The 24,962-nt window shown below is 44.7% G+C and overlaps 1 protein-coding gene across 1 annotated transcript in view; it reads right to left on the bottom strand.

Moving 5' to 3' along the window:
* Positions 1 to 24,962, bottom strand: part of LOC115458976 (dystonin-like) — a 155,281-nt gene that overhangs the window by 118,473 nt on the left and 11,846 nt on the right. The window contains exons 5-8 of the mRNA XM_030188836.1: positions 21,858 to 22,073; positions 18,474 to 18,620; positions 5,829 to 6,062; positions 3,286 to 3,438 (exon numbers count right to left, since the gene is read on the bottom strand). Coding sequence (XP_030044696.1) covers positions 3,286 to 3,438; positions 5,829 to 6,062; positions 18,474 to 18,620; positions 21,858 to 22,073 — 750 coding nt within the window. The remainder of the gene's footprint in view (positions 1 to 3,285; positions 3,439 to 5,828; positions 6,063 to 18,473; positions 18,621 to 21,857; positions 22,074 to 24,962) is intronic.

Here is a 24,962-nt window from a genome sequence, read left to right on the forward strand (position 1 = left end):
CCAGAACCACTGGTCTGATGTGATTTTAGTCCATTCCTTCTGCAACTTCTGAAAACATCTTCTCACTGAAGAAAGAGAAGGGTGGACCAGTCTTGCATCATTGTGAAGCTCTGGAGGTATTGGGCACTCTAGCCGACAGTGAGGAGGACGTCCTGTCCACACAAAAGGAAGATTGGTGTGCCTGAAAGCAGGACTTCTGACCATACTGATGATGACCAGGCCAGTACCATCTATCTCAAAATCGAGATTGAAAGCCCCCTGAAGATGAATGACCAGCGGCTTTGGCTTATCTTCCAGCAGTACCACCATGGCTTAGTTTCCCTCAGTTCTTTCACCAAGTTACTGAGATCAACTCCAAACAGCCACTTGCCTTGAAAAGGCAGTTTAACTAGATGTGACTTTGATGCTGCATCTGCTGCCCAATGCCTCAACCAGAGTTGCCAACATACTGCGGGATGCAACCTGTAACGTGTCATAAATAGCATCCACCAAGTAGTCCATCCCCGCTTCCAGCTGGATATTATGGTGCCCCTCTTGAGCTACCGACTGCTGATACCACTTCATGCATGCTCTTGCCCCGAACGAGCTACACACTATCGCCTGAAGGCCCAACGAGGCCAAAAGCTTGTTCCAGCCAGCCTTCTAGCTTCCTATCCTATAGATCTTTTAGGGCAATGCCCCATTCCACTGGAAAGGCTATCTTACGTACCGCCATAACCAGGGAATCCACCCTGGGAAGCTGCAATTTATCTTTCTCCAGAATTAATGGGTAGAGGCAACCCATGGCTCTTCCCACTCTCAGCCCCGTGTTTGGTGAGACCCATTCTTCTGTATTGAGGTCCTGAATGTCTGGATGCATTGGAAAGGTTTTAGGAGGATCTCTAAGTCCCCTCATGATTGACAAAGATGTAACTCCTGATGCTGAAGCAGAAGGCTCCTCAATGGAAAGCAACGCCAGTGCCTCAGAAATAAGAGTACTGAGTTCCTCTTTATGAAACAAAATCAGTACTTTTGAATCATCCACCTCCCGAGGAGGAAGTTCTCCCTCTTCTAATGGCTCCTTCAACAATGGTTCCTCTGAATAGACCAAGGCCACATCAGATAAGCAGGGAGAAGCAGAGATAGTCTCATATGTCTCATATGCTCATTCCTGGAGATCTAAATGAGATCTCTTAGGAGCCGGAGCAGCAACTCTGACTGTTCCTGCTTTAGTAAATAGGCCTGGTATAAGAGCAATATAAACTCTGGAGAAAACAAAAATCCCAATACAGCTGCTCTGTCAGGTCTTGAGGATGTAAAATGGCAACTGTGTTCAGTGCGTGATCAGACAGGGACTCCTCACTGTAGTCGGTTCCGACAAAATAGTGCCCGTTCCTGTGTTCTCCTGCATCAAACTGTGCATTGTCTCTGCTGGAGAGTCTGAAGACCCCAGCCATGTTCCTGGCATGCACACACTGCAACACTCTGATACCAGCTAACGTGTCCCACAGCAGGAACACCACTTAACTGCCTCCATGGGAGTTGCCATTCACCCTGATTGTCACCAGACTGAGGTAAGTCAGGATCCCTTCCCTGCACCAAGTAGAACTTGCAGCCATCCAAGCAGTTTATGTTTTTGTTTATTACCAGATTTGATATCACCTTTCATAACAAAGCGATCTACAATATAATATACATTTAGGAAAGGTATGCCATAATAACAACAGGAAAGAAGAGCCAAAAAAGTAGGATGTAGAAGAGGAGGGAAAAGCTAAAGATAAAACTACAGAAATAAAGTTTACAAACTGAAGGCTTAGATCAGCTACCATGATCCAATGCTGCCTGACAATTTCCTGAAGGCCAGATTAAAAAGGTAAATCTTAAGGGCAGCCCTACATTTCATAAGAGAAGGTTCAGCTCATATTGAAAGAGGGAGAGTGTTTCAAAGCAGGAGAGGAAGACAAAAGAATGCGCTCTGTTGGGTCAATTCAAGTCTTGCTCAAAAATTCAATGCCATATATGAGTGGTGATCATGCAACGAACTGGTGTATAAGGAATGACAAGTGATTACAGATATAGAGGTGTACTTGTATGAATTACCTTATGGACCAAGGTTAGAATCTTAAATCATGCATGAAACTCAATAGGAAGCCAGTGATGACGAATTAACAATGGCATAATGTGGTCAAATCTTTCTGCTTGACAGAAAATCCTTATTGCTGTAGTCTGTATAATCAGAAGACATTTCAGGAGAGAATGACTAATACTTGCATAGATTACACTGCAATATTCTAATCTGGAGGCCACTAGACCATAAAGTAAGGTCAGCCGGGAAGATTTATTGAGAAACGGTTATACTGAATGGACACAAGGCTAAGAAGCACTTTCCACATACGGCAACTACCTGATACTCAAATGAAAGTTGTTGGTCCAATAAGATTCCCAAATACATAAAATGATCAACTAGGAGGTTGTTACTGCATTAATATATGTTAGGTGAGGGGGTCTTCAATGACCAGAAATAATTAATTCACATGTTAAGGCAAACACGTTAACATATGTTTAATGCACATGAATACATTTTATTACAATGGGTAACTGAATGTACTTTATAATTTACGGGAACTAGATCTTGATTATTATATTAATTGTGAAGTCTGAAATCAGCATTTGTGCTATCTGCCCACTTAGGGGTCCTTTTACTAAGCTGTGTTAGATGCTAACATGCACCTAATGCAGCAAAAATAGCCTAACACAGGATGCGCTACAGCATCACGTTAGTTTTTTCATGTGCATTCACTAACCGCGCAGTAAATATTTCATTGCAATGTTTTTTTAGGGGGCATGTCAGGGGCAGAGTGTGGGCATTCCTGTGCTAACCAGTTAGCACATCTAAGTTACCGCAAGCTAACTGGTTTGCACAAGGATAATATGGGAGCCCTTACAGTCTATAAAACAGGTGGCCATTAATAAAATAAATAGGAAATTGGGGGGGGGGGGGTTATTGCCATGGTAAAAATGGCCTCAGCACGTGGGAATTACCCATATAAAGGCATGCTAAGGCCTTTTGTTACCGTAGCTTAGTAAAAGGAACCCTTAATAAATTCAGTGAGAATGCCTGTATGAGTAGTTTTCAAGTATATTGTGCATTTGCATCAGTAGATTTCATAGAAACATCTTAAACTTGATTCAAATGTTTCTATCGGAAATGTATGTTTCTAGCTTATAATTACTCTTCATTTCAGTTTCATTATGGACACATTCAGAATGCACTGTAGTAGAATCCAAGGTCTGTCTAATTATTACCTGATGTTCAGTTTGATAATGCTGCAACTCTGCCATGCTTTCCCCACTAACAAATGTGTCATGTTGACCAATAAGACGATTCTCTGTTTGTGTGAGCAGATCACAGATTTCCTGAAGCTTTTCCTTGTGTTCTTGCTGCTGTTCTGCTACATCCTAAGCCAGAATACAATTGCATGGTAAACTGAAAGGCACGCCTTTCCCAATAATACAGAATTGCTAAGCATCTAGAAGAACCCTTTACAAAGTATGCTGTAAACATGATAACAGTGGAATGCAGCTAGAGCAAGGTGACAGCAGAAAAGTTCTGGAAAACAACCTGTCACCCATATAGATATGATAATCTAGACCTTGTTGAGATGGACTTATTTGAGAGAAGTCTGACCATGTATGTGTGTGTGTGACAGACCAAACAGGACCAACTGAAGCGAAAATCCAGTTTTCTTTGTCTCCTGAAACCTGTGATACATATTATTAATTCTGAAAAAGGATACCAAAAGAGAGGTTAGGTGTGACTTGGGTGTTAAAGCAGAAGGTATGCATTTGGTTACCTGAATGGAAAATGCTCGAATCACTGAAGACATATAAAAAAGATAACCAGTCTTTCAATTCATCAGTTATGAACAGTTTGTTCAATAACATTTCTAACCTTCCGTTTTTACCCTCTTATTGCTCTAAACAGAATTATAATTTCTTCAATGAGCTACATGATTTAAGAAGTCTTCATCGTGCCAGCAAAAAATAAAAATAACTTAACCCTCTTGACTTGTACATGTCTGCTGTAAGCAAAGAAGTGAAGCTACATGGTCAATATTAATATAGGTGACTGCATATTGTCTTGCCAATGGTGAGGGGGTCTTCAATGACCAGAAATAATTAATTCACATTCCAGCTTTGAATCATTCTAAACCTTTTACATTTAAAACACTGCAGCCTTGACCCTCAGCCATCCAACTAATTTCTGATGTGACAATCTATGAAAGGAAATATAACAGAACCATTCTGCAACACACAAGAAGGACTCCACCAGTCATTGTAACCTTCAAGTCACATGACACTTATGCAGAGGGATTAGTTAATGATGCAAATTTGTCGAGTAATACACTGTGCTCAGTTCTTCAACTGGCATAAGAACATAATAGCCATACTGGGTCAGACCAATGGTCCATCTAGCCCAGTATTGGGAGGAAGTGGAGGGATGGGTTGGGGAGGGAGTTGTTTCTAGAAGTGGCAAATCCAGGTCACAAGTACCTGGCAGAAACCCAATTAGTAACACCATTCCATGCTTACCAATCCCAGGGCAAGAAGTGGCTTCCCCCATGTCCATCTCAATAACAGAATATGGACTTTTCCTCCAGAGACTTGTCCAAACCTTTTTAAACCCAGATACTTTAACTGCCATCACCATGTCCTCTGACAACAAGTTCCAGAGCTTAACTATTTGAGTGAAAATTCGTCCTATTTGTTTTAAAAGTAATTCCATGCAATTTCATTGAATGTCCCCACGTCTTTGTACTTTTTGAATGAGTGAAAAATAGATTCACCTCCACCTGCTCCACACCACTCAGGATTTTATAGATCTCAATCATATCCCCCCTCAGTCGAGCCCTAATCTCTTTAGACTTTCCTCATATGGAAGCAGTTACAACCCATCAATCATTTTGGTCATTCTTTTTAAAATCTTTTCTAATTCTGCTATATCTTTTTTTAGATACGGCGACCAGAATTGAACACAATAGTCAAGGTGAGGTCGCACCATGGAGCAATACAGAGGCATTATAATATTTCTGGTCTTATTTCGCATCCCTTTCCTAATAATTCCTAGCATCCTGTTTGCTAATTTTGACTGCTGCTGCACACTGGGCAGAAGATTCGGCATGTTTCAGGCCTTTTTCATGAGTGCTGACTCCTAAAGTGGACCCTAGCATCAGATAACTATGATTCGGATTATTCTTCCCAATGTGCATTAATTTGCATTTGTTCACATTAAATTTCATCTGCCATTTGGATGCCCAGTCTTACAACTTCCTAAAGTCTTCCTGCAATTTTTCACAACCCACATGCGTTTTGACAACTTTGAATAGGTTTGTGTTATCTGCAAATTTAATCACCTCATTTGTTGTTCCAATTTTCATATCATTTATAAATTTGTTAAATAGTACCAGTCCCAATACAGATCCTTGCATCACTCCACTATTCATCCTCCTCCATTGAGAAAAAAGGCCATTTAACACTACCCTCCAATAACCAATTCTTAATCTACAGAAGGACACTGCTTCCTATCCCATGACAGCAAAGCAAATTAATATCTACTCAGAGATAATTTTTTATTATATAGCATGAAATGTTACTACTATTTGGGTTTTTGCCAGGTACTTGTGGCCTGGATTGGCCACTGCTGGAAGCAGGATACTGGGTTAGATGGACCATTGGTCTGACCTAGTATGGCCATTCTTACATTCTTAATAGTACAGATATTAGCTTTGAAAACTGCAAATCCTCACTAGTGTGCCAAAGAAGTACTAAGTTTATACAGAACGGCAAACCTTAAGGTCACCAAGATTTTGTGCTGCCCATAAAGAGGCCTTTAATGATTCCAGTTGGGATGATATCTTCTCCTGATTTGCTTGGAAAGCCTTCTGTGTGCTATTTAAGAGCCGGAGCAGCTGTTTGCTTTTCTTAGGAGAAAGATCCTGGGCATGTTCCGAAATGAAGAACTGAATGTCAAGTGCTGTGGTCTCAAGCTGTATTTTTCTCTCTCGTAGTTCCTTTTCTTTGAACTGTTGGTAGGATGTTGAAGAATTATTGTTGGTAAACAACAGCATCACTTGGACAACATAGTATAAGAAGAAAGGGTCTTACTTATGAATTATATAATAAAAATTCCTTAACCTGTATTTCTACCAACTTAAATATCACGATTTTCCAGTCTCGAGACATGGCATGGTATCATGTTGAGGGCACAACCTAAACAAAGCTGGGTGGCCAGTACCCTGCCCTCACTCAAAATGGCAGCCTGACACCTGATCTTAAACCAGTTCCTATAGCAATGTGTTCACCAGATGTCAGATTGCCACAGTGGCCAATTAGGACTGATTTAACCAGGAGAAGCCATATAATGACAGACTATGGGGCGCTTTTACTAAGCCGCGTAGGCACCTATGCACGCCCAACGCGCACCAAATTGCAGTTACCGCCCAGTTACCGCGTGGCCCTTGCGGTAATTTCAATTTTGGTGCGCGTCTGAAAAATATTTTTTATTTTCTGACGTGCGGCAGCAACAGGTGTCAACTGGAATTTGACGTGTGTAGACCATTACCGCCAGGTCAATGGCTTACGGTAAGGTCTCAGACCCAAAATGGACATGCGGCAATTTTCATTTTGCCGCACGTCCATTTTCGGCAAAAACTTTAAAAAGGTATTTTTTGTAGGTGCACTAAAAAATAATTCTGTGCGCGCCCAAAACACATGTCTACACTACCGGCCATTTTTCAGCGCACCTTAGTAAAAGAACCCCTGTAAGAGCTAAATGTAGGTGTACTTGATCAGTTTTACCAATCCTGGGCTATGACTCTTTCGCTCAGTAAATACACCAGTAAATACAAGCATAATACACCAACCGGTAAAAACCTTTAATGCTAGATAATTAATGTAGGGGGCAATAATATCAAAATGATCTGGAAAACACCCAGCTACTAAAATGTTTAATATAAAACAATGAAATTTAAGACCATCAGAAGATAATAACTGAATCATCATATGGACAAGCACTCCTAAGGTGACTGCAGCACCCAGCTTCCTAATCGGTCTGCTTTTATGAAAACGTTTTATAAAGTGGCCGGCGGTATCCAAAATAACATGCAATTAGATGAAAACCTTCTCCTATTAAATCATTATAATGACAACAACTTATCTGTAGCATTTCTGTAGGTGAATGTACTAATATGGAATGAAAACTATGTAACAATGATTCTCCAAGGACAAGCAGGCCATATTCTCACATGTGGATGATGTAATCCACGTCGCCCAGTGCAGAGCATTAAAAAGCGAATATTGCTTTCACCGCATGCGCACTTGTGAGTGCCTTCCCGCCCGCCGCAAGAGTACAAGACCAGCAGTCTCTTCTCATCCACTGTGAGGAGAGGATGTGATATACGCAACTCCTCAAACTGTCTGGTGCATAAGTACATTTTTGAGCGGTTTGTGCGGAGCATTAAAAAGCTAATATGCTTTCAGAGCACCATGCACATGTGAGTGCCTTCCCACCCACCGCAACAGCACAGGACCAGCAGTCTCTTCTCATCCACTATGAGGAGAGGGTGCGCTATGCATAAGTACTTTTGCGAGCGGTTTGTGCCTTCCCTAGGAGATTTTTTTTCTCCTATTTTTTCCTTTTTATTGTTCTTTTTTCACCTTCCCTTATTGTGTTAGAAAACTTAAAAGTGGGGAAAAAATACCTTATTTTTTTCGTGCTCTTTAGGCCCTCTTAGTCCTGAGCTCCAGTCGGGACTCATCCTTGGTATTTTTTCAGGATCAGGTGCATTGGTTCGCATGGCTACTAGGCCTGTCTCAGACACTGGAAGTGGGAATGCATCGAACGGTCTCCACTTGCCTCGATGCCAACTGTTGTGCAAGGCCTCTAGGACCGGTCAGTATTGGACCTCATCCAGAGGTGATGTGAGGATTCAACATTGTCCTCTTTGGCACAGAAGCGCATTAATGACTGGCATTGGGTGAAGGCCAAGAAGCACTGGCATCAGTCCCCCTCAATGCATGGTGCTAAGAGCTTCAGGGCATTGAGGGAACCCCCAGTCCCTCAGAAGTGTCGGCGCCGGGAGGACCAAATCCCTTCCATATGAGAGGTGCCGATGCACAGGTCTGAATGCAGCCAGGACATGGCACCCATTTCTATCCCGGCAGTTCAGCAGCCTGTCTCTGACCCAATGCCCCAGCCTTTCCAGTTGGCCTGAGCACATCTGGCTCATGCTCCATGAGCACTTGTCAAGACTCTTACAACAGAGTGCATCGTCATCTAGGGTGCTTACGTCTGCTATGCCTCTTGCTACTGCCCCGCCAGGCCCTCAGCCTGCGATGAGGTCTCTTACACCAGCACCGGTGCAGACAGCTGCCCGTGCAGGCACCCCCTCGATACTGGAGGAAGAAGCTTCACCGGAGTTGAGGGTCAAGCCGACACCTCAACGTCCATCTTGAGGACATAGTTCCTCCATATCAAGGCAGGCTCAGTCTTGGCCCTCCCATGAGGAGATCTTTGCCAACACTGATGAGGAGCACTCATGACAGTCTGATGAGGATCCATGGTACTTTTCGGAGGAGGAATCCTATGGTATCCCATCTGACTCCTCCCCTCCTGAGGAAAGAAGAAAATCTCCACCTTAGAGCCTTTCCTTTCCATCATTTGAAGGTTGACCACCCAGCACAAGGATTCTGAGAAGACCTGGGAAGAATGACTCTCTGATCTCATCTAGAGCAGGGTGAACTCTGAAGCTGTCCTTGTGGAGAATGCAAAACTCCCAAACCTAAGGAAAGGTGAATGGAGCCAAAGCCATGCCGAAAGGCAGAGCCTGGAACTGAACATGAGGGCCCAGAACGACTTAATAGAGAATCCGCAGATGAGGGTGCCAAAAAAGAAACAGTAGAAACGCTTCCTAGAGGAGAACTGCAGGGAAGAATGCTAAATTGAAATAACTCTGAATATAGCTAGCTGTCCAATACAAAGAAAAAGTGCAAAAGTGCAATAAAAACCTTAGAGACACTGCAACATACAGCTAGCTAGATTAGATTGTAAGCTCTTTGAGCAGGGACTGTCTTTCTTCTATGTTTGTGCAGCGCTGCGTACGCCTTGTAGCGCTATAAAAATGCTAAATAGTAGTAGTAGTAGGTGCCGCTGATACAGTGGAAGCTGGAACTGATATGCAATAGTTTGACCAGTGTCAGAGTGCAATACTAGAAGAGCAGAGCTGCTGTGGGAAACCAACACAACTAAACTTGGCACTATAGTATAGTGTTAGATGTCCCAGCTATGCAAAGAACTGCTTGCCAGGGCAAGCAATATGGAAGAGTGAAGAAAATATGCCCCATATGAAAAGAAGCCGAGGACCACAGCTTCTAAAAATGATGCACACACCAGTCTTAAACCTGAGACCTTCAGGTTGAAAGCCAGCCATCTTCCAGAAAAAAACTATGTACTGAAACTACTGCACCTGGAAATAATGCCCCCATGACAGCACTGAAGTTCCATAGTTACCATGGAGACCAGAGCACTAGCCCCAGAAAATAACAATATGTTCCAGAAATGTGGCGCCAAAGACACTAAGCCTAGAAACTTCCTTGTAAAGGTGCAGAAAAAAAGAAAACCTACAGCACCTGGTATTCCCAGGCAGTCTCCCATCCAAGTAGAAACCAGCCAGGCCCAACCCTGCTGAGCTTCCAAGATCAGAGATCAGGCACACTCAAGGTGGTGTGCTCACAGGCAATACCTGTACTGCCAGGATATAAAGAGTTTCACAAAGGAAGTGAGGGAAAGTTTAAGCAATTGCCCTCAAAGAAAAAAATGAGGGGACAGAAAAGTCTGTAAATAAAAATACTAAATAAGCCCTTTCAGAGGCCCAACACAGAAGAAGCCCTGCTCTGATGTTGTTCACTGTTTCCCACACCAGGAACAGCCTTTAGCCAATGCAGGAACTATAAGAAAATGTTAGCTCACCACAGACAATGAGGTCTATTGCCCTCAAAGCACCCACTTGGGCAAACATGGCTTTCCAGCGCAGGTGATTCTTGCTGCCTCTGTGCACAAAGGGACCACTCTGAAAAGACTCTCTCCGAACAGAGGAAGACAAGGGAGCAATGGGCCCTACTGCTGAGCTGGAGAGTAAACATCCCCTCTTCGGGGCAGAGTCCATCAGTGGAGACTAAGTAATAAATCTCAAAAGGCTGAACAAAAAAGGAACTGTCAGTTCCCCTACCAGACTTCTGAAACAGATAGGCAAATGGTGCAACTGAATGAACTCGGGGGGGAAGGTCAGAAGCCCCCTGCCCCAGAGAATCCTCCAGAGCGGCTGACGTGCATCCCCCCAAAAAAAACAATGCACACTGCAAAAGAACCATCAGGCTACAGTCCAAACAACAGCCCAAACTCTGTTGAGGAAGGCACCCAGGCCACCAGGTATGCCCCTAAAGTTGGCACAGGGCCCAAACACCCCCTAAGCTCAACTGACCAAAAGGCCCAGGACCAGGCCCAAGAGACGAATCCAGGAGCTGCAGAAACATCGTCTAGCACCTGCTAGAGATAGATATATACTGAAGTGAAGGAGGAGCTGACCGTGTAGTATCACTGCCTTCAGCTTTGTAGTCTCTATCTCCACCTGCTGGTAGATGGCCACCACCAGTTCCTGGATTCATCTGCTGCATACACTAAGGAATGGAGTGTTTTCCGACCCTCATCATGCAGAACGAGGGTCACTTCTACATCCCAATCTGCAGTCTCTAGTTCTCACAGCTTGGATGTTGAGAGCCTAGAATTTGCTTTTTTGGGTCTTTCAGAGGGTGTCTCCAGGGTCTTGCTGGCTTCCAGAAAAGATTCCACTAAGAGATGTTAATCTTTGGTTTGCACTCTGATGTGAGGGCAAGGCCATAGATCCCCCCTTTTTGCCCTACACAGACTCTGAATGATTACCTTCTACATCTCTCTGAGTCTGGTCTCAAGAACAACTCTGTAAGGGTTCACCTTAGCGCAATTAGTGCTTATCATCATAGTATAGAGGGTAGACCTATATCTGGACAACCTCTAGTTGGTTTGCTTTTAACAAAGCCCCCTGTCAAACCTCTGCTTATGTCATGGGAGCTGAACATTGTCCTCACCCAGCTGATGAAAGCTCCTTTTGAGCCACTTGATTCCAATCATCTGAAGTACTTGACCTGGAAGGTCTTTGATGGCTGTTACTTCAGCTTGAAGGGTCAGTGAGTTTCAGGCCCTAGTGGCAGATCCACCTTACACTAAGTTTTATTACAATAGAGTAGTTCTCTGCATGCACCCATAAGTTCCTGTCTAGGATGGTGTCGGAGTTCCATCTGAACCAGTCAATTGTCCTTACAACACTTTTTCCCAGACCTCAGGCCCATCCTGGCGAAAGCGCACTGCACACCTTGAACAGCAAGTGAGCACTGCCCTTTTACTTGGAGCAGACTAGGCCCTACAGACAGTCCACCCAGCTTATTTCTTTTGATCCCAACAGGATGGGGTCACCATCGGGAAATACACCATTTCCAATTGGCAGATAGATTGCATTTCATTAATTTATATCCAGGCTGGGCTAAATGTGAGAGCCATGGCGACATCAGTAGCCCACTTGAGGTCAGCCTCCATTGAAGAAATATGCAAGGCTGTGTCACGTCTGTGGCCGTGGCCACCCTCATACTTACCCTGTTTCTGGGAGTCGGTGGCTGTGCTGGCTTCTGCTTGTCTCTGTGTCTGTCTCTGTCTTAGTTTCTCTCTGGCTCTGTGTGCTGATTGCCCTGCTGAATCTCACCTGTGTGGGCTTTGCCTCTTCCAGGATGGCTGCCGCTTCCTCCTGCTTGCCGGTATCCAAGATGGCTCCCGCTGTTCCTTCCTATGGGATGGCTGCTTTGTGTGTCAGGCCTCTGTTTGGTTGCAAGGTGATTGCTGCACCTGTGGCTCTGGTGTTGAGGGGCTTTGTTAGTGACTTGGAGACTACAGTCCTGGCCTTTGCATTGCCTTTCCCTCCGCAGTGCTTTAGGTCCCGAGGTTAGTGTGCTGTTAGCACCATTTGCTCTGTGGGTTTTCAGCCCTTCTGTGTCTTTTGCCTTGTGGGTTTCCTGCCCTTCTGTGGGTTTTCTGCCCTTCTGTGTTTATCGCTTGTGGGTTTCCAGCCCTTCTGTGTTTATTGCTCATTTAAAGGTCCTGGTGTATAGAGTGCTCTGTGCACAGTTTCGGTGTTTGCTCTGTGTGTGTTTCTTTGTTTGACTAGTTAGCTTAGGCACCGTCTGGCTTGTAGCCTGTGCCTAGCTCTGCTAGTTCTTTGTGTTTGTTTCCAGTGCATGATTAGTTAGGTTCTCTGTGTTTGTTTCCAGTGCATGATTAGTTAGGTTCTCTGTGTTTGTTTCCAGTGCATGATTAGTTAGTGCTAGTTCTTTGTGTTTGTTCCTAGTGTTAGACTAGCCAGCTTAGGCACCGTCTGTTTGGTAGCTTGGGCACAGCTTTGCATTGTCAGCCTGTGTACAGCTTTCCTGTGTTTTGCCTTATGTATGTTTCGTGTGTATGACTGGTTTGCTTGGGCATAGCTTTCCTACTAGCTTGTACAGTTGACTAGTCTTCTTGTGTTTAGCCTGCTGGTTTTCCGTGTGTGTTTCTTTTGCTTCTGGAGCTTCTGCCCTTGTTCTATCTGTTGCCAGTTCTCCTTGATACTGAGGCTCCAGCCGTAGTTTTGTTCCTTGTCCTGACCATTGCTTTGAATCTGCCTGCTGCCAGAACCCAGACATTTTCTGCCTTGCCTTCGCCTAGGTGCCAGGGGGCACTCCTGGATCGTCATTCCTGCTGTTCCTGTAAGCCCTACCGGCTGCCAGAACCTGAGGGCTCAACCCGAGGGGGAAGGCAGTCAAGTGTAGGTGAAGCCTTGGTCCAGTGTGTTCCAGTCCAGCGGGTGTCAATCCAGTATGTTCCAGTCCTGTGGGGCCACTCCAGTGTGTCCAGTCCAGCGGGCCCCACTCCAGTGCGCACCCGTCCGGTGCGTTCCAGTTCTGAGTATTCCTGTGTAGAACTCCAGTCCGGGGTTCCAGTCCAGTCTTGTCTCCTCTCTACCTTGTAGGTGATCTTGCCTGCCACTGCCGCTCCACGGTAGTGGTCCAAGGACTCACGAAACCAGTGCTCCCGGGGAAGAAGCCTGACAGTGTGCCAAGGTCCTCGTGCACGCGACAGAATGCAAAGGCCATGAGTCCGGCAAGGTCATCCGCCCAGCGGGGACTACCGTCCATGTCCGAGTTCCTCACGAACCATCCGGAGGTAGTCCTTAATTTGTGGTCCGATCCCTATATCAACCCAATTTTTTCTGTGAATCGTTTTTTGACCCTCCGCGACTACCGGAAGAAACTTTTGTCTGATCCAACCCTGAGGGATACTTTGGAGGCGGCAGCTGAGCGAAAGCGTCTCCAGAGGTGTAGGGTCCAGCATAGCCCAGTTTCGGATATTGATCCGTTGACTCAGCTTTATGAATACCGCTACAGACTCCTCGAGGAGCCAGCCCTGCGGGATACTCCAGAAGCGGAGGCTGAACGAATACGCTGTGGAAGGCCCATGCTTGGGGCTTCCCAGCGGGTGGTACAGAACAATCGGGGTGCCCCTCGCAGTTCAGCTCCGGTTCGGGATGTCAAGTCCAGCCAAGCTCCTAAGCCGGTCCGAGGGGTACTTCCTACCAAGCCCCTGACCCCAGTTCAAGTAGCGCGGCCGCTTAAGAGCCTGAGTCCAGTCCAGGGGATGCTTCATACTGAACCTCCAATTCAAGTCCAAGTAACGATGCCACTGAAGTCTCCGAGTCCAGTCCGAGGAAAGCCTTCGATGGAGCCTCAGATTCCTGTGCAAGTGGCGCTTCGGGTCCAGTCTCCGGTTCTTGTTCAAGTGACCCGTCCAGTCAAGCCACTGAGTCCAGTTCGAGGGGGGCTTCTAACCAAGCCTCCGATGCCAGTCCACAGGGTGGTTCAGGTGGCACCTCCGCTTCCAGTCCAGAGGGCACCTCCTATCAAGCTCCTAAGGCCAGTTCGAGTGGTGCTTCAGACCGAGCCTCAGTTAAAGTCCAGTTCGCGGGGCGCTCCCAGCCAAGCTCCTGAGTCCAGTTTGAGGGGCCCTGCCAGTCAAGACTCTGATTCCAGTCCGGGTCCCAGTCCCGGTTCAACTTCTGTTCCAAGTTCCAGTTCCAGCCAAGATGCTGAGTCTGGATCGAGTTGTAGTTCCAGTCAAGATGCTGAATCTGCACCGAGTGCAGAGGTCAGCCAAGATATTGAGTCTGCTCTTGAGGATGAGATGACGTTCCAAGAGGACTATGAGAGACCTTGTTTTGATTCAGCCTGGGAGAAGACCTCCGAAGCAATAGCTGAGAGAAGGTGTGTTCAACGGCTTGGGGCCCGGAGAAACCCATTTTCTGCATTTCAGCCTGCTAGCATGCTCTGGGGATACCAGGGCCGTCTCCTCTTGAACCCTGCTCGGCAGACGCCGCCTGAAGCTAATGTTAGAGAGACGTCCCAGTCCGGCCAGAGGGGTGCGTCCAGCCCTGCAGCTGAATCTCTTCCGAGTTCCAGTTCCAGCCAAGATGCTGAGCCAGTTCCAAGTTCCAGTTCCGGCCAAGATGCTGACCCTGCTCCGAGCTCCAGTTCCAGCCAAGATGCTGAGTCCGTTCCAAGTTCCACTTCCAGCCAAGATGCTGTCCCTGCTCCGAGCTCCAGTTCCAGCCAAGATGCTGACCCTGCTCCGAGCTCCAGTTCCAGCCAAGATGCTGAGTCCGTTCCTAGTTCCACTTCCAGCCAAGATGCTGAGCCTGCTCTGAGTTCCAGTTCCAGTCAAGCTTCTGACGCCCGCCTGGGTCCCAGGCCCGGTTTGCTTTTTGACTCTAGTCCGGGTCCCAGTCTCGGTTTGCTTCCTGAGTTCAGTCTGGGTTCCCTCGGAGAAGGGTGCCTTTTGAATGTGGTTCCTCTTGATGCATCCAAGTTCCTGAGTTGGCCCAGCGGTGATTGGAAGGAGCCTCCTGTTGACAAGTTCCGCTCCTGTCTGCCAGTTTTGAACTTCTTTGTGACTTCCAGTCCAGTGATCCATGTCTGGGGGTTGAAACCGATCAGAAGGTTTCACCACAGTTACCCCTGGACACCTGACCTCCTCAGGGAGACCGAGAGGGGGGTCTTGAGGAGGGGGTACTGTCACGTCTGTGGCCGTGGCCACCCTCATACTTACCCTGTTTCTGGGAGTCGGTGGCTGTGCTGGCTTCTGCTTGTCTCTGTGTCTGTCTCTGTCTTAGTTTCTCTCTGGCTCTGTGTGCTGATTGCCCTGCTGAATCTCACCTGTGTGGGCTTTGCCTCTTCCAGGATGGCTGCCGCTTCCTCCTGCTTGCCGGTATCCAAGATGGCTCCCGCTGTTCCTTCCTATGGGATGGCTGCTTTGTGTGTCAGGCCTCTGTTTGGTTGCAAGGTGATTGCTGCACCTGTGGCTCTGGTGTTGAGGGGCTTTGTTAGTGACTTGGAGACTACAGTCCTGGCCTTTGCATTGCCTTTCCCTCCGCAGTGCTTTAGGTCCCGAGGTTAGTGTGCTGTTAGCACCATTTGCTCTGTGGGTTTTCAGCCCTTCTGTGTCTTTTGCCTTGTGGGTTTCCTGCCCTTCTGTGTTATTTGCTCTGTGGGTCTCCTACCCTTCTGTGGGTTTTCTGCCCTTCTGTGTTTATCGCTTGTGGGTTTCCAGCCCTTCTGTGTTTATTGCTCATTTAAAGGTCCTGGTGTATAGAGTGCTCTGTGCACAGTTTCGGTGTTTGCTCTGTGTGTGTTTCTTTGTTTGACTAGTTAGCTTAGGCACCGTCTGGCTTGTAGCCTGTGCCTAGCTCTGCTAGTTCTTTGTGTTTGTTTCCAGTGCATGATTAGTTAGGTTCTCTGTGTTTGTTTCCAGTGCATGATTAGTTAGGTTCTCTGTGTTTGTTTCCAGTGCATGATTAGTTAGTGCTAGTTCTTTGTGTTTGTTCCTAGTGTTAGACTAGCCAGCTTAGGCACCGTCTGTTTGGTAGCTTGGGCACAGCTTTGCATTGTCAGCCTGTGTACAGCTTTCCTGTGTTTTGCCTTATGTATGTTTCGTGTGTATGACTGGTTTGCTTGGGCATAGCTTTCCTACTAGCTTGTACAGTTGACTAGTCTTCTTGTGTTTAGCCTGCTGGTTTTCCGTGTGTGTTTCTTTTGCTTCTGGAGCTTCTGCCCTTGTTCTATCTGTTGCCAGTTCTCCTTGATACTGAGGCTCCAGCCGTAGTTTTGTTCCTTGTCCTGACCATTGCTTTGAATCTGCCTGCTGCCAGAACCCAGACATTTTCTGCCTTGCCTTCGCCTAGGTGCCAGGGGGCACTCCTGGATCGTCATTCCTGCTGTTCCTGTAAGCCCTACCGGCTGCCAGAACCTGAGGGCTCAACCCGAGGGGGAAGGCAGTCAAGTGTAGGTGAAGCCTTGGTCCAGTGTGTTCCAGTCCAGCGGGTGTCAATCCAGTATGTTCCAGTCCTGTGGGGCCACTCCAGTGTGTCCAGTCCAGCGGGCCCCACTCCAGTGCGCACCCGTCCGGTGCGTTCCAGTTCTGAGTATTCCTGTGTAGAACTCCAGTCCGGGGTTCCAGTCCAGTCTTGTCTCCTCTCTACCTTGTAGGTGATCTTGCCTGCCACTGCCGCTCCACGGTAGTGGTCCAAGGACTCACGAAACCAGTGCTCCCGGGGAAGAAGCCTGACAGTGTGCCAAGGTCCTCGTGCACGCGACAGGCTGCAACATGGTCTTCAGTCCATACATTCACATCTCATAACTGCCTTGAGCAGGATACCCGATGTGATAGTCGGTTTGGACAGACAATGTTGCAGAATTTGTTTGGGGTCTAGAATTCAACTCCACCCCCCTAGGCCCATTTTGTTCTGTTCCAGGCTGCATTCACACAGTTGATTCCATGCTATAGTATAGTACTGCTCATCTCGCACTCCCCTGGCAGGCAGGAAGGCACTAGCACATGTGTGGTGGGGATGCTGTGCATGCGCAATGTTAGCTTTTAATGCTCCACACCAGGCAACATGGATGACAGCACATACATGTGGAAATGAATGGCCTGCTGTCCTTCGAGAATATCTGCTACAGGTAAGCATCTTCACTGTTTAGGAACCAATTCCCATGACACAGAAACTGAAACATGAATTCATGTAGGTGGCCTGTCCCTGATAAATGAGAAACTGTTCTCATTATACATTTATATGAAGAAAATATAATGGGCAAATGGAAATATTAAAGGGAATGGGACTTGATATACCACCTTTCTGCGGTTTTTGCAACAACATTCAAAGTTATATACAGGCACTTATTTGTACCTGGGGCAATGGAGAGTTAAGTGACTTGCCCAAAGTTACAAGGAGCTGGATTTCAGGAAGCAAGGGACTTTAAAATTACACTATTTGCAGATTATGTAAAATTTACTGTTAGGCATCCCCATTTAACACTGCCTGTCCTCATGGGAAAGATTAAGAGATACAGTGAGGTGTCTGTTTATAAATAAATTGAGAAAAATTTGAAGCCTAACAGGTGGCTCTAGATGCAGATTATCTGCAACTGCTGAAACTCCAGTTCAAATTTAAGTGAGCTAAAATGTCTAGCAAATATCTGAGGATCCAATTAGCAGTGAACTGGAGACAATTATGGAGACTGAATTATGAGGGATATTGGGTATGTTTAGACCACTGGGATAAATGAGGCTATCTTGGTTTGAACAACCTGAAGCGTGCAAAATGAATGTCCTGCACTGATAATTATTGTGTATGATCTTTACCTGCCTTCATTTTTCTAGGTTTCTAAGAGTTTGCATCCTAGAGATGGATGATCAATGCATAATCTCTTCTACATTTAGGGCCCTGTTTACTAAAGTGTACTAGCGTTTTTAGTGCACGCTACAATTAGAGTGCACTAAAACGCTAGACACCTATATATTCTTAATATATATATTCTTAATATATGGCTTAATAAACAGGGTTCTTAGAGTTGCTAACACAAAGTTAAGATAAAAATTTACACTGAAGTGGTTTATTTTCCTAAGGAAGAGACAGGCACATGAATGGTGATGCTTTTTTTTTTTGCTATATGTAGTACTAGAGAATTTTCAAGAAAGGGCAGGCTGGATGTGTCTAATAGTTCTCTCTCTCTTTTTTTAATGCAATTTACAAATATCAACCAAGTAAATACTTGTACAGCAAAGTGATAAAAATAAGACAATAATAAACAAAAGGAAAAAATCATACATCGATAATCTAAATAAAAAGAAGTATCACTCGTCCACTAATACTGATCTAAGACTGCGGAAAAGAGAGGATCTAATAAAAAAGAAAGACTTGTCAGGAAAAAGTGTCTAATAGTTCTCATCTGCTATCATATTCTACTTTCTACATTTCTTTGATACCTACTTTAAGTGCCTGAAACCTTTTCTTCATTGTTTCTATATCGCTGCCATCCACAGTGAAGTCTTTGATGGTATCATCATTCTCCATAATCCAATCCAAAAGTTTATGAAGCTTGTCTAGAAGTTCTTGGTGTAATACTGCTAGTTTAGACTAATTAAAAAACACAAGTGAAGTATTTTAATCCAGAGTGAAAAGTCTAACTAACTTCTTTCAGTAAATTACTACTACTATTACTATTTAGCATTTCTATAGCGCTACAAGGCATATGCAGCGCTGCACAAACATAGAAGAAAGACAGTCCCTGCTCAAAGAGCTTACAATCTAATAGACAAAAAATAAATAAAGTAAGCAAATCAAATCAATTAATGTGAACGGGAAGGAAGAGAGGAGGGTAGGTGGAGGCGAGTGGTTACAAGTGGTTATGAGTCAAAAGCAATGTTAAAGAGGTGGGCTTTCAGTCTAGATTTAAAGGTGGCCAAGGATGGGGCAAGACGTAGGGGCTCAGGAAGTTTATTCCAGGCGTAGGGTGCAGCGAGACAGAAGGCGCGAAGTCTGGAGTTGGCAGTAGTGGAGAAGGGAACAGATAAGAAGGATTTATCCATGGAGCGGAGTGCACGGGAAGGGGTGTAGGGAAGGACGAGTGTGGAGAGATACTGGGGAGCAGCAGAGTGAATACATTTATAGGTTAGAAGAAGAAGTTTGAACAGGATGCGAGAACGGATAGGGAGCCAGTGAAGGGTCTTGAGGAGAGGGGTAGTAAATGAACTCAGAGCAACTAAAAATCAAATTGAAAGCAAACTTTATCTAGACTCCATTATATCTTGCTTCAATGCTCCAACCTTATACTCCTAGATGTGGTTTAAAGTCCTCTCAGGCTAACTTCCTGGCTTCCCACCTGCCTTCCATGATATAAAGGTGCTAATTTTCAAAGCATATAGACATCTCATACTCGCCAAAAGCCACCCGTCTGGAGAATTGGCCTAGTGGTTTTGAGTGGTGGACTTTGGTCCTGGGGAACTGGGTTCGATTCCCACTGCAGGCACAGGCAGCTCCTTGTGACTCTGGGCAAGTCACTTAACCCTCCATTGCCCCAGGTACAAATAAGTACCTAAGCCACATTGAGCTTGCCATGAGTGGGAAAGCGCGGGGTACAAATAAAAATAAAATCTAAATTGCAAATTTTTGAAATGCAAAATTAGCACGTTTTTCACTGCAGTTTGTCCACATAGTAAGGGGGCATGTTGGAGGCATATTCTGGCTGGGACTAGGGCAGGCCCAAAAGCTGAACATCTTTCAGTGATAATGGAACAGTAAGACACATCCAAAGCAAAAGGAAGGACATTTTTATTTAGACCTGTTTCAATCACACATCTAAAATTACAAAAAGTTGCTCTCACTGACCAGCTGACCACTGGAGGGATAAAGGCTTGACACCTCCTTAATCCCCCAGTGGATGCTGTCGCTCTCCCACCCCCATAAGAAGTGAAACTGAAAGGGGATTCCAGGTGGTATGACAGCTTCATTATGGGCATAACCAACAGAGCAGCAAGCAGCTGCCAGGCATAGCCTAGTGGTCAGTGCAGTGGAACAAGGGGATCCAGGTCCAAATCCAACTCTAACTAGCATGTTTTGGTGGAAATCTTGAGCCCTTCAAAACCAACCACCAAATTACCTATTGTACCTAAATTTAAGAGACAACTGCAGGATGGAAGGTGATTGTAATGGTGTACAGTTAGATACAGTAGATTTTATTCTGTTCCTGGAGGGCTCACAAAACAAAGGAGTTATGGTGGGAATTGTGCCTGGATGCCATTGTTTATAGTTCACTGCACTGACCATTAGGCTGCCCCTATGATCTGCAGGGATGTCTGTGTGGCCATTTCTCTCAAAATGATGCCAGTCAGACATTCTTGTGTCTGGTTTTATGGAGTTTATAAGTTGGATGTTTCAGTTTGGAAAATGAATCCTCTTTTTACACGTCTTCTGTGTAAAAACATCCATCTTTGAGCCATTCTTGAAAAGGAAACCCAGACGTTTTTCCTATTCAAAAATGGCTCTAAGGTAAACTGTTTCAGGGACATAATGAGCAAAACATCCTAATTCAGACTTGGACGACTAATTGAAAATGTCCTATATGAGAATCTGACAATTCATGCTTGGAACTCTCTCCCAAAGTTTTGGAACTCTCTCCCAAAGAACCTACATTTTGAAGTTGTCCTCCCGAACATGGTTCTACCAGTTAACATTCTCTTCTGTTGAAATAACTTATCCAGAACCTCTTTATTTTGTTTTTTTGTTTTCTTATTCTTCCTCCTTCTTCTCCAGCCCTTCTATTGTACCACACTGCTTTTCCTTGTTTTTCCTTTCTCTTCTCCTATGTCTTGTTTTTGACCTTTCCTTTCCTCCTCATCTCCTTTTCCCATGTTTTTCTCCTAGTAAGTTATTATACTTTTTAATAATTAACCACTTGCTATACCTTTTGGCTTTAAAGCTGGTATATCAGTATATATCAAGTACTTGCAAAATAAAATAAATAAATACAAATAAATTACTGGTGACATCCTTATTATTTTGATAATAACGAGGCTATTACTGAAATGATTTGCCCAGATAACTTCAGGAGTAGCTCTGAGAAATTTTGGATTCTAAAAAATCTCCCTCCTTTCATCCCTTCCCACTATCAACTAACTGGACAAAAACAGGCATCGATTTGGGCATTCTAGGGGTGCCATTTTGGTTTAGTAGCATACCACTAAAATGTAAGTACTATCCAGATAAACTTAACTGCCCCCCCCCCTTGTTGCTTTCCCTTCCTTTTTTTCCCCCACTTGTTGCAACTGTAATTCTTCCCACTGTACCTCGTCCCCTCTCGTGGAAGTTTTCTCTGTGTTATTGTCCTCATGTCAACTGTTGTGTTATTCTCAGTTCATGTTTCCCTCCCCAATATTTTGCTGAAGGTTTTAAATGACTTAGACTGTTCATATAGGCAGTATATCAAATAAATTGAACCTGAACTGGATAATTCTGGTTGTTGACAGGAGCTATCTTAAAGTTAACTACATAGATGACTTTAGCTGAATATGTTCAGCAGCACTTCAATCAGATAAATACTGCTGAAGATACAGGGGAAAGTTAACCGCAGAAACAACATCTACTGAACCACAATCTGTGTAACTGAATACCATCTCAAAGAGTGTAAATTGAAAGTAATTTATTATTTATTTATTTGCTGCATTTGTATCCCACATTTTCCCACCTATTTGCAGGCTCAATGTGGCTTACATTATGTCGCATTGGCTTATTGTTAAAATTAATATGCGAAGAATATCAGGTAAATTAGGCTGTTCACCAGGACTTAGAAGAACAGCTTACAACGTACACACTTACCATTTCAGAGTCTATAGCAAGGACTATTTGTTTTGCTCGCTTTGAAGACATTTCACAAACCATACAAAACGTGTTTTGCAAACTTTCATGGCTTAGTTGCAGGTCCTTCAGATTTTCCATAGGAACATCATTGTGTGCACCTTTCAAAAACTCTTCCGCCATCTTCATGTCTTTCCTTAGAATAACTGAAAATGCTGCTAACCCTGATTCAAATGACTGTAAAGAAAATATTTTCATAATAGAGAAAAATAGAAAAAAAAACGCAGATTCATTATTCTGTGAAACTGTGCACTGAATCTGAAATTTCTCTTAAACACAGCTCCCATATTCTTATCAGCTCGAGGGAAAATTACGAAACAAGAGTTGTAAACTTTCTGAAATTCTGCAGCAATTCTGTTATATTTGCATAAATTAGCATTTGCCACCTAGTAAACTGTATTTTGTAGTTGTCTGCTGCCACATCTTGTTTGCTCTGTTAATTTATTTGGTTCTGTTCTGGAGAGGCAGGGGAAGAGAACTTTAATGATCAGTGTTAGGATGGAAGACAGAGGAAAGGGAATAGGGAAGAAAGGGTACAAGGAAAAAGGGATCCCTGAGGAGAAAGATGGATAAGGAATTTCAGGGTGAAGGAAAACAATAAAGGGTATGGAAAGGAAAATGGGAATGGAAAAGAGGAAGGAATAAGGAAATAGTCAAAGAAACTGCAAGCAGAAGATAGAGAGGCAAGAGGAAACAGAAGAGGAAAGGAAAGGAAAATCAGGAACAGGAGAGATGGGATTCTGGGAAAGGGAAGGAGAATCTATTCCCATACCCCTCCCCCTGACTTAAATCCCTTCTCTTACTCACACACCTTGAATCTCATCACACCCATAAATTATATTAAAACATTGTACATTAATGTGCAAATGTTTAGGCACCCCTAGTCAAATGTTTCAATGAATCCCTAAGACTAAGGAGTGGGTTGAGAACTAGGAAAACTAGGGTTCAAATCCAATGGCCAATACTTGTGGCCTTAGGCAAATCACTGAGGAACCCTTTTACTAACATACGTTAATCAGTTAATGTGTGAATTAGTGTACTCTGTTAGCACACATAACTTGATTGATAAATGAGCTACTAATTGGCATTAACAACCAGTTACTGGCTATATTTGGTGTTAATACGCACTAAGGAGAAATTAGGTCTTGCCAGATCATTTTCTTTCCATTAGTCCTTCACACTATTCCAGAACCTGTGAAATAGCTGGATGCATCAATCAGCAGGTTCAGATAAAGAATTGAAAACTGAGCTGAGACAGAGCTCTCTCGACATCCAGTTCAGCTCCTCAGTATTTATGAAGAAAGCAGTAAGAAGAAACTGAGAATAACCACAACAACCTTAAACAACTCGCTAACCTAACACTAACCAGATGAGTAAACACGTGCTGACCTCTCTCATCTCTGGAAAACCTGCAGAGAACAAGAGATACACGGGAAGCACCATGCAAGGTGACAGTCGTTATTTCATCCATTACTAGAGTAAGTGACATCTAGTCTCCGCCCAGGATGTCACTGCACATTTCATAGAATGAATCCTCAAGGCCTGAGGAGCCTGCTTCTCCATATGCAAATAAGCTGACACGACAGTCTCCTTCAGCCATCTAGCAATTGTGGGCTTGAAAGCCATAAAGCCAAGCCTCTGATTAACAAAAAGAACAAACAGTCTGTCCGACTTGCAAAACTCATTTGTGACTTCCAGATATCTAATGAGGACTCTACACACATCGAGAAACTTCAAGGAAGAATATTGAGCCTCTTTATCCTCTCTGCGAAAGTATGGAAGTTCCACAAATCGGCTGAGATGAAATTCTGATTCCACTTTTGGAAGAAAGGAAGGAACCAAGCGCAGGGAGACACCCTGCCTCCGAGAAGCGAAGAAAGGGATCCCGAGAAGAGAAAGCCTGAAGCTTTGAAACCTTACATGCTGATGCAACAGCCACCAAGAACTCTGTCTTTAGCGTAAATCTTTCCAGGAAGCCTTCTGGAGTAGCTCAAAAGGAGGTTGAAGACCCCGAAGGACTAAATTAAGGTTCTACTCTTAATATGGAGTATAAAAGGGAGGCCGTAATTGGCCTGCTCTCCACAAGAATTGAATGATATATGGGTGAGCCGCAAGAGATGTCTTCTGCAATCGGTCCCTGAACCAGGCCAAAGCTGCAACCTGAAATGTTAGAGAACACAACGCCAATCCTTTCTGAAGACTTGCCTGGGGAAATACTAGGATATGTGCGATCTGAGCAGAGAAGGGAAAAAGTCCATGCTCAGAACACCAGCCCTTGAACTTCTTCTACACACACACACACACACACACACACACACACACACACACACACACACACATACACCATGGATGTAGAGAGTTTCCAAGCCTGAAGCATAGTAGCAATGACCAAATCAGAATAACCTTTTTTGTCTCAACAGAACCCTTTCAATGGCTAAGCCATAAGACCAAAGGGGCACAGATTCTCCATGAGCACTAAACCTTGCTTCAGTAGGTCTTGTGCCTGAAGAAGACAGACAGGACCTCGATCCAGCAATCAAATCATGTCTACATAGCATTGTATCTGCTGCCAATCTGAGGCTATGAGAATTATTCAACATCAATGTAATGCAATCCTTTTCAATCCACAGCCTACCATGGGCCAAGGAGGGAAGACATACAATAGATGCATCTCTGGCTAGGGCACCAATCTCCACTGAGCCCGATTCTTTCCAACAGCTGAAGAAATTGAGCACTTTGGCATTCCTTTTCATCATCCTCAAGTCCAGAAGCAAAGAACCCCACTGCATACTCCATCTGGCAAGCAGAGTTCAAGGAAGATGAAGGTCATACTTCTGTGACACCGGAGACCAGCGGCTAAGAGATTCCTGTAATGGCCACATATAAGCCACTACCCATGGCACCATTTCCATCACTGTCATCATTGACCCCAGGACTTGGATGTAATCCCAGACTGTAGGCCCGCCTTGATGGAGGAGACGACAAATCTGTTGAACCAGATTCGACTTCCTGTGCTCCGTGAGGAAAATCCTCTCCCGTGCTGTTTCGAATAAAGTGCCCAGATAC

This window comes from Microcaecilia unicolor, unplaced genomic scaffold (genome assembly GCF_901765095.1).
Source record: "Microcaecilia unicolor unplaced genomic scaffold, aMicUni1.1, whole genome shotgun sequence".
NCBI classification, from domain to species: Eukaryota; Metazoa; Chordata; class Amphibia; order Gymnophiona; family Siphonopidae; genus Microcaecilia; species Microcaecilia unicolor.